This window comes from Thalia democratica, chromosome 6 (genome assembly GCF_965202585.1).
Source record: "Thalia democratica chromosome 6, ktThaDemo2.hap1.1, whole genome shotgun sequence".
In the NCBI taxonomy this organism is placed as follows: Eukaryota; Metazoa; Chordata; class Thaliacea; order Salpida; family Salpidae; genus Thalia; species Thalia democratica.
In genome coordinates, this window is record NC_139170.1 from 30462921 (window position 1) to 30473119 (window position 10199).

Genomic DNA, 10199 nt, shown 5'->3' on the forward strand with positions numbered 1-10199 from the left:
TTTATTTCAAAATTTATCAAAAAGTCACGTTAAGATATAATATAACTGAAGATATAGAAAAAATTTTATGTGTTAAAATATAATTTGTTGTTCTTTTTTACAAAAAAAAAGTATCATAAATAGTTGCAGTTTAAAATTATTAATTTTGATATTATTCAAGTTTTTGTTTAAAAAAATTTAAAGTAAAATAGTTATTTATTTTAATTTGCTGAATTAAAAATAAATTATAGAGGATAAAATTTCTACAACAATTATAAAAAGTTTTATGATGGTATTAACTGAAAGGAAGACAGTCAACTCAAAAATGAAAGATGATGTCAAAATAAACAAGAATTATGTTTACGGTCCGAGAGAACTATCACAAGTTGATGACATAGCCAATCACTTAACAGTGGATCAGCAACTTAAAAGTGTTTCTCACAAAATGAACACCAAGTAAGCTCAAATTTGTTTATTTAAGTATTTTTGAGAAATTTATTTGTTAAATATATTAAAATATACTTTGGAAGTAAGTTTTTAATCAAAGTTAAGGGCATAGGGGGGGTAAACACCCTTTTTTGGTTTTTAATCTTATTTTATATAGTTTTTACTAAGCTACAAGATGCTTTTTACAGATTTAAAAAATTCAAAATAATTTTTGAGATATAGCCGGTCAAAGTCGGAGTCAACAATAGGATCCTTATGGGAGGCGCAAACTAAAACGGCAAATAACTAGAAATCACTAAAAATCTATCTCCTCCTACGTTTTTTGAGATAACTACCTCAAATTTTCAGGAAATGTTCCTTGCATTATTTAGAAAATTCTGTCGGAACAGAATTTAAAAAAATTGAAAAATTAAAATTTTATAACAAAAAAACAAAAAAAAAACTGTTTTTTTTGTTTATTTTTTATATAAAATTTTTATTTTTTATTTTTTTAAAAATTCCTTCTGACAGAATTTTCTAAATATATCAAGGAACATTTCCTGAAAGTTTGAGGTAGTTATCTCAAAAAACTTAGGAGAAGATAGATTTTTAGTAAAATAGTCTATTTTTGCCGTTTTAGTTTGCGCCTTCCATAAGGAACCTATTGTTGACTCCGACTTTGACCGGATATATCTCAAAAATTATTTTGAATTTTTTAAATCTGTAAAAAGCATCTTGTAGCTTAGTAAAAACTATATAAAACAAGATCAAAAACCAAAAAAGGGTGTTTACCCCCCCCCCCCCCCCTATGCCCTTAAATAAATAATCAAGTTCAAGCAAAATTATATTTGCACCAGGGTTTGGTATTCTTTTAGACTTACTCAGGATTTATTTCAGAGTTGCCAAAAAACCTAGAAGTACTCGAAATTTGACAATTCAGACTAAAAAAAAACCTGGAATTTAAGAAGTGTGAAAAAAGTCCTGGAATTTTGAACAAAAGTCACTAAAAAACCTGAAATTTTTCATAGTTTTTATATGTAATTTAATTAAGTAATTAAATTTTGATTTGACACAAAAAGTCTCTCATATAGACAGGGTTAATAAAAAACTTGGAATTCTTGAAAAAACTTGAGTTTGACAATTTAGGCAAAAAAAAAACCTAGAAAAACATGGAGTTTGAGAAATTTTGGAAAATACCTGGAGTTTTCAACAAAAAATTACTGAAAATCATGGAATTTTAAACAATGTGTACATGTGAAGCAGTAAAATTTTGATTTGACACAAAACCATAATCACATATGTATTGTATAGATAATTTGTTTTTGGTAATCATTAAAAAAAATTTTTATTAAAAAACTTTTTTAAAGTAGATTTACAGTATCTTTTCAATGTTGTTATACTAGTTAACACAGTTTTTTACCTTAAACTTAATTTTAGAATAAAAATAGACCCTATAACGTGTAATTTTAAAAATCTGGAAGAAGTTTTAAAAACCTGGGTATAAATTACCAAAAACAATTGGCAACCCTGTATAGATTAAAATTTTTATAAATATATTTTTTCTATTAAAAAACACAATTAAAGTAGCTTTACAACATCTTTTCAGTTTTTTTAATACTTATTAAGGCAGTTTTTTTACCCTATACTTAAATTTATACTTAAATAGACCTAAAAACATTTGAAAACCTAGAAGAAATTCAAAAAATTTAGTTATCTTTTGAACTAAATTTTTTTGAAAAACCTCAACTGTTTAACATAATACTTGATTTTGAGTATTTAAGATTGAAAAATAATGTATCTAATTTGATTTTTAAAAGTTATAACAAAACTTTGTTATAGTTTGTAATTTAAATACATATTTATTATCTAATGAAACTTACTAAAGAGATTTTTTGGTTTTTTTTAAATGAAACTCAAAATTTTTTTTTCAATAACATGTTAGTATAAGTGGTTTTATTTTAGTATAAGTAGTTTTTGAACTTGTCAAATAAATATTTTTTTAAGATTGTTTTTAAATTTAGTAAAAGATTAAGGGATAATTAAAATTGTGTTGGGTACAATTGTAACTTATAATACTTAAAAGTTATGTTTATTGTTTTGTTTAAATTTAAATATAAAATGCTTCGTTTATACACTTTTATGTGTAATTAAAGAAAAGTTTTTGAGAATTCAAAAGGGTTAAAAGAATACTTAGTTAAAATTTTTTTGTTTTCATTTAAAAATTTTTTTTTTTTTCTGCGTCTTAATTTTAATTGTTTTAAAATCTAATTAACTATAGTTTAAAAAATGCACGAATTTAAAAATAGTTTATAAGTATGCGAAAAATATTGATACCAATATATTTAGAAAGGTTAAATATTTTTGTAAGAAAGTACTATGTTTAAAAAAATATTTTTATAACGTTTTTAGTGGGATATTTTAATAAGTTACACTTTTTGATTTAAGTTTGTAATCATTGTAAGTTTTCTTCACCACTCCTAAAGTTGTTGTTGCAATTTTTTTTTCACACAAAAGTTTAATTTAAATCATTTAATTTTTATTCACTGCAGGTTTAGGCCTAATTGGAAACTGTCACCGAAAATAAAAAAGATCTTGGACAAGTTTAAGAAGAGTTTGGAGTACAAAAACACTTATAGACAACTGAAGGAGTTTCCTTGGTACAACAGCTTCCAAAACAAAACCGACAAGGAAAAGGAGGTATTACTAAAAATATATATTTTTCTGTGCAGTTTGTATAACAAATATTTAAAATATTCTTTTCTTAAATAACTGTTTTAGTAGTAAGTTTGCACATACAAACAATTAGAATAGTTTTATAAACTATATGTTTTTTGTACAATAAAATTTTTGTTTTCTAATACATTTCAAAAACTAAACTATAAATGCCAAGCTGTTTAATATTTATAAGATTGTAAACTTTAACAAGTTTAAGTAATATATAATGTCACATATATATTTAATTAATACTGTTATACAGTTCGAAACAGCTGTAGTATGAATTAATTTTATGTAATTTGATTTAATCTTTTTTAAAATCTAGGGGTTGGAGCACCACATATACAGATATTTGAAAATATTCGATCCACGTAGCGGATACGAAATACAAGAATGTCGCAGATACTCGCGCGATCTCAGCGTGGGCGCTAAAGTCATCTCCACCAAATTCTGGTTTGTTCAAACGTTCTTTTGCAAAAAATTTATGTTGATTGCTGTATGTATTTTTGTTAGTTTTTAAATGTGAAATATAGTGTTCAAAGTTTGTGAATAAAACTGTCTTAAGATTTTTTTAATAAATTCTAATCACATACTTTGTTTTTTGCCAGGTAAAATATTATTAGTTAATTACTTTTTGTAATAAACAAGTAATTATGAGTAAATGGGCTACAGTAAATGGTAAAACAAAGTACCTGTTTTATAACTTATTTAACTTTTAATTTATTTTCATTTCCAGGAAGAAACACGAAGTGATTGAAAATTTGCCTGGAGTCATTGCGAGACTGACTGAAAAGGACGAACAGACTTTGATTGTCCCTGACATAAACGACTTCAGCGTCATGGTGTCGCAACGAAACAGATGCTCTCAACTCTGGCTCGGCCCCGCCGCCTACCTAAACCACGGTTCGTTGTTTTGAATCCAACAGCTTGTATTTTCTTTACTGGACGGGGTAGCTTGAAAAACCTGTAAATAATATGCACATTTGCTGAGTCAGCAAAATTATATATATATATATATATATATATTAATACTCTACCCGGATCCCTAACCCACCTTACCCAAAAATATAACAAATAAGTTAAAAAATTAAACTATTATAGTTATTTTTATTACTTAACAAGAAGAAAATATTTAAAAAAATTATGCAGACTCAGTAAATATGCAAATTAGTTGCAAGCTACCCTACTAGATGGATAGGTTAATAACTACTTGAATATAAGTTTACATTAAAAAATATGTATTCAATACATTATAACAATGTTCAAGTTTAAAAGCGTGTCTTAACAGCTTAAACAAATATTAAAACTTCTATCAAAAGAGTCGCTCTACCTTCGTTGTCAAATGTTGTTTTATACTGGTGTTATTAGTTAAAATAAGTTACTTTTATTAGTTGAATTACATTTAACTTAAAACAATTGTGTACAGTCTAAGGATGTTTACGTTTGTTGTGTTCTGTATTTCGACATGTAAACTTTATATAAAATCTTTTTTTTTTAACTTTGTATTTATTAACGGTAAATACAACATGTTATACATATGTATAGTTATTTATACTCAAGAAAGTACTACTACCCTTGTTTTTTATGCTTATCTGACTAGTTTACTTGTATCACGTAAGTTAAAAAATTCTGAAATTGAATAAAAGATTATCTAAAAAATTTTCTCTTTTTCAAGTGCTTGAGCTGTTTAGTTTTCCCAGCTAAGTTATTTGACACTATTTTTGTTTGGCTTGAATGATTTAACTTTTATTATAACGGTAGTTAGCAACAATATTTTTCTCAATATATAATAATAAATAATGATGGTAACTTTTACATGATACTTTCTTTTGAAATTTTACTTAGATTTTTCTATTATTAAAATGTCATCTTTTTTTTTATTTTTCACTAATAACTTGTTATTATGATTGTAAATAAATTTACAAATTGAAGTTTTAAAAATATTGTCTGACAAATAATTTTAATTGCTTAAAATGTAAAAAATTGTTAAATCTCTTTCCCATTACTTATTAACTAAAAGTTTTTAATTCATATAAATGACAAACAAAATCTGCACACAATTTATAATTGCAATTTTCATAAAAACAACAGATTATAAAAGATTGACTTAATATAATTTGGTTAAAATACTTAGCAGTAATAATAAATAGATTAACATTTTATGCCAAATTATAATAGATTCAAACATATAATACATAATATAACGTATACGGACTATTGCAATTTATCTTCCAAATAACAGAATCTAATAGAGTCTCGGTTTAACTTAAACTTTACAACATACTATAATAGATTTATTAAACTTTTTTGGATTTTTAATACTTAACAGAAAATAAATACATAAAAATGTTATGCCAGATATAATAGATAACGACATATAATATCTCAACCATGTTCCAATTTAATTACACTGGATTGCAACCGTGCGAACCATGTGATTACGCCCCGCTTTTCGTACAAAGAACGGAATACAAAAGACTATTTCAATTTTCTATTATGTCAAATCACAGTATATGATAGATTAACTCAATTTAACACCAGATTGCAACCCGAACTGCGAGCTGGTAATTTTAGGTATTTAAGCTTGTTAAAAGTAGTGTTCTTTTCAGTTTTTGACTCATATTAATAGTGATATTAATAGTGATATTATTTTTTTTTAGAAACTCAAGATATTTTTACAGGGTTTCTCTAGAAATCACTATTAGGTCACTCTGGCTGACTAGCTTGCCTAAAAAAAAGAGGTAACCCCAGTATGATACATTATTTTAAAAACAATCAAACTTCAGATTGCAACCCGAACTGCGAGCTGGTGACGGCTGGCAACTGTCGCGCCAAAGTGAAGGTGCTGAGGGACATCCGGGTGGGCGAGGAGCTCGTGCTGAAGTACGGCGACGATTTCTTCGGCGACAACAACTGGTACTGCGAGTGCAGGACTTGCGAGAGGTGATTCTATAGTTTGATTGAGCTTTTATGTTTTGAAAACTGTTTCTGAGAGGTAGTTTTTTTTTTCAGGGTTGCCAAAAAACATGGAACCCTGGAAAAACCTGGAGTTTAAGGAATTTTGAAAAAAGAAAACTGAAAAAGCCAGAAATTTCAAACTTCTTTTACACATAAAGTAACAAAATTTCGAATAATAGATATGAAAAATCTATCAAAAAGATTAAAACATTTTTGATTACTTAAACATTTTTCAACTAAAACTCATTTAAAGTAGCTTTACAGTATCTTTTCAATGTAGTTGTACTATTCAAGATAGTTTTTTAGTTTAAGTATAATTTTATATTAAAAATAAACCAAAAAAGTTTTCTTTAAAAACCTTGAAGAAATTCAGAAAACCTTGAAGAAATATACAAAAAACCTTTGATAATCCTGGTTTTTTTAAAGTTTACACTAGCGTGATTTACATTTGAAAATTTCTAGATACTAATTACAGCTATTGTTAAAGTTAATTAAATTGGCGTCAGTAAAATAAAACTTTACTTAAAACATTTGCTTTGATTTTTGACGAGCCTTGCTTGAGTGGTACTTTGAGGTTTTACACCTCTAGTCGGTACACCATGTTGAACTATTTATTCGAATACCTTTTACATGAGAACAGATACGAGAAATTTTGTGCTGACATCAAGTAAGTAAAAACAAATACAAATAAGTATTCATATTCATATCAGGCAGCACAAAGGGTCGTTCAGCAGTTCGCGGCGGAGTCCGGTGAAAACGACGCAAGATTGCGATCAGCAAGGCTACAAGCTGCGCAGTTTCACCACCCAACAGCTGGTGAGGTGGAACGCCACAACGGATGATTCGGTGGAAAAAAAGGTATGGTTTCTGTTTGTTATTTCAACTTATTTAAATTGAAAAATAAAAATTAGAAAACTGGTTTTTTATTGGCAGGTTGAATATTGTTGTAAACTTGACTTTATGTTTCAGGTGGTACTAATACTAACCTTAGCGTTTGTTTGTCATCTTTAAATTAAAAATTACTTGTAAAATATACAATAGTATTTTAAGGGTAAACCTAAAAGGTGTGCGTTGAAATGTGTCTGTTGTTTTCCAGATATTATTTGTAAGTAAAGATATTTATTGTTTGAAAAAATAATATTATAAAACTTTTGAAACTTATTGAACTTATGATTTTAAAATTTTTTGAAATAAAGTTCTTTTTTTGTTAAAAATGATATTAAAAATGTTTTTATTTTTGGTATATTAAATTAAGTTCTTTTAGTTAGTAATCTTTACATATGTAATAACATAATCTCTGTTATAAAATTTTAATTTCTTGATTTTACTGAATTAATAAACATTTTATTAAGATTATGAAACATTGAAAAATATATCATAAGTTGTATTTATTTTAGCTTGAAATAAATGTAAAAAAATTAATTAATTTTTTTTCATAAAGGTTTTAGTTGTTTAGTCAGTTATTAGAGTTTTTTTTTCAATACTTTAAGATTCAAAACTTTGCTTTTCAAAATTAAACACTTGAAGACTTTTCTACACATTAGTGTGACAGTTTTGTAGGTGCAAGAAAAACAATAAGCTGTAGAAAAATATTACAAGTTACAGATAACCATACTATGTAACCCAAGTGACATTTCACTAAGTTTTTGAAAAGTATTTTTTTATTAAACTACTCTTTGATAAACACGACCCAACTTACTCAGCAAATGATAGTTTTTTTACCTTGAAAACTAAAAGTAAAAATTCATTGTACTTTTTTTAGACACAACACGCAAAAGGCAACGAAAGAAAGCGCAAAATTTCCCACTCTAAATTCGACCAGTCGCCCTCTAAAAGCGCCAAAATATCCAAACAAATTAAAACGGAGTATTTCGATCCAGCTTTCCAAGAAGACTCGAAACATGCAAGGCAAAATGGTCATCATGTCAAAAAGAACTTGAATTCCTTCTACCACACCCTACCGGAAAGCACAGGTGTGACAATTATTAACTTATTCAGTTTTGTACGAATAATAAAATCTTTATAAAAAACTAATTAATTGATAATTTTTTCAATGCAGGTATTAACAGCACCGAGGACACCCAAGCCATGTCAGAATTCTACTCCAAGAAGAAGTCGGTCGATTATGACGTCACAAACAACAAGAAGACAACCTCCGCTGACGGCTCCTGCAAGTTCAGAAGGCATCGGGACGCCCAAGGTGCTTGCCACAAGAAGAAGAACCCAACGCCGAAGAGGTGCTCGCAGAGGCAGCAGCTCAAGAGAAGATCGACGAAGCGCGCCACCCAACGGTCGGACGCGGAGAAAGAGTTTTGGAAGGTGAAGCAAAGCTCGAGCTCGCCGAAAATCAAGTTCAAATTTGTCAAGGTCAAGTCTTAGTATATTTTGTTTGTGTAGAGTATATTTGTTTCAATGACTATTTAAAAAAAAAATTTTTTTTAGCCAAAAGCAGCTAGTTTTTTTGCGAAATGTTTTTTGTTAAAATGAACGAACGAGATCAGTTACTTGTTATAAAATGAATTAATTTCGGTATTATTGTTTCGTGTGTTTTACTGAAGACTCTTTTTTTATAGTGTTATTTTTGCATGACCAATTTGTTTTTAAACTATTCCACAACTTTTAGCTTTTGGACTAGTATCATTTTTCTTAGAATAAGACTGTAGTTTTACTAAACTTTTTTTTGATTTATTTTTGATTCGAATAATAGTACATTTTAATTAGTAATGAATTTATGAAAGTATACATAAACTAAATTAATTTTAGTTCATAAGTTTATGTTAACATGTTTTATTAATTCCTTGTTTTTTATTATACCGACTTTATAATTCTGAACCATATATAGATTATATCAATACATTTTTCTTGAAATTATATTCTATTTAAATTAAAATACTGTGAAATGTATACAGGTCGGTTAAGCAATAAAATCGATTTATAGTTTTGTTGGATTATAATTGTACTTGTTTCTACACACGTTATGTATTGATTTTTATAAAGAATAAATTACAGAAGAAAACCTTGATAATGTAATTGTTTACTGTTAAAAAACGTTTGCATAATTAATTTTTCGCATGTCTTTTCACTAGTTTTCTTATAATTTACAATGATTGTATACAAATTTTCTAGTTGTTACGAAAGCTAAATAAGTAGCAACTAAATAGGTATGAAGTATTGTTTTGCAAAAGTTATAGTTTGCCATATCAGTTTATTTATAAGAAATAATATTGCGTACATAACTCTTCAACATGTTTTACTGACATTTAAATGTTATATCCTCTTGTTTTTTGTAATAAAATAATGTGATTTAAATATTTTATATCAATAGCAAGTAATTTTGTCACAACAGTCGATGTATTTAATAAATTTTTCGGTCCATAATACTGTTCAATTTAGTCTTTTAACCATCTATCTTGTTAAAACAACTGTAGTTGTTTGTACAGGGTTGCCAAAAAACCTGGAATTTGACAATTTAGGCAAAAAAAAAAAAACCTGGAATTTGAGAAATTTTGATAAAAAAAGCTAGAATTTTGAAAAAAAAAATTGCTAAAAAACTTCCAAAAACTTGGAGTTTTATTCAACTTTTACATATGAATTATTAAAATTTCGATTTGACACAAAAAATCTATGTATAGATCATTTTTTTTCTCATCAAAATTTTTTTATCAGAAAACACATTTAAAGTAGCATTACAGTATTTTTTTCAATGTTGTTATACTATATAACACAGTTTTTTACCTGAAAATTAATTCTAAACTAAAAATATACCCTAAAATGTGTAACTTTAAAAGCCTGGAAGAAATTTTGAAAACCTGGAGAAAATTTGCCCAAAAATATCCTGTTTGTATTTTTTTCTAAATATATTTTACCATAGATGCTAAAAACTATTAGTATGTTTTATGATACACAGTTGCTAAAGTATATATTTATTCTTTTAAGATATTATTATATAAACTAAGTTTCGGTCAAAAGTATATGAAATTGTTAATATAATTAGGTTATGTTTTAAAATATGATTTAATCGCGTTGAGAAAGCTAAAAAATGAAACAACTTTTTAAATAAAAGTAAAATCATATGACCATTTACAACCGTATAATTTATAAAAAATAATAATTTATTTAAA

The 10199-nt window shown here is 26.7% G+C and overlaps 1 protein-coding gene across 1 annotated transcript; it reads left to right on the top strand.

Annotated features, from left to right (window-relative positions):
- The first annotated feature begins 240 nt into the window (after positions 1-240).
- Positions 241-8713, top strand: LOC145838409 (histone-lysine N-methyltransferase KMT5B-B-like). The gene is made up of 8 exons (XM_082945997.1): positions 241-435; positions 2955-3102; positions 3446-3573; positions 3857-4023; positions 5907-6063; positions 6789-6936; positions 7841-8051; positions 8138-8713. The coding sequence occupies exons 1-8, from the start codon at positions 266-268 to the stop codon at positions 8455-8457; spliced, it is 1449 nt and encodes a 482-aa protein (XP_082802123.1). The 5' UTR covers positions 241-265; the 3' UTR covers positions 8458-8713.
- Positions 8714-10199: the final 1486 nt, after the last annotated feature.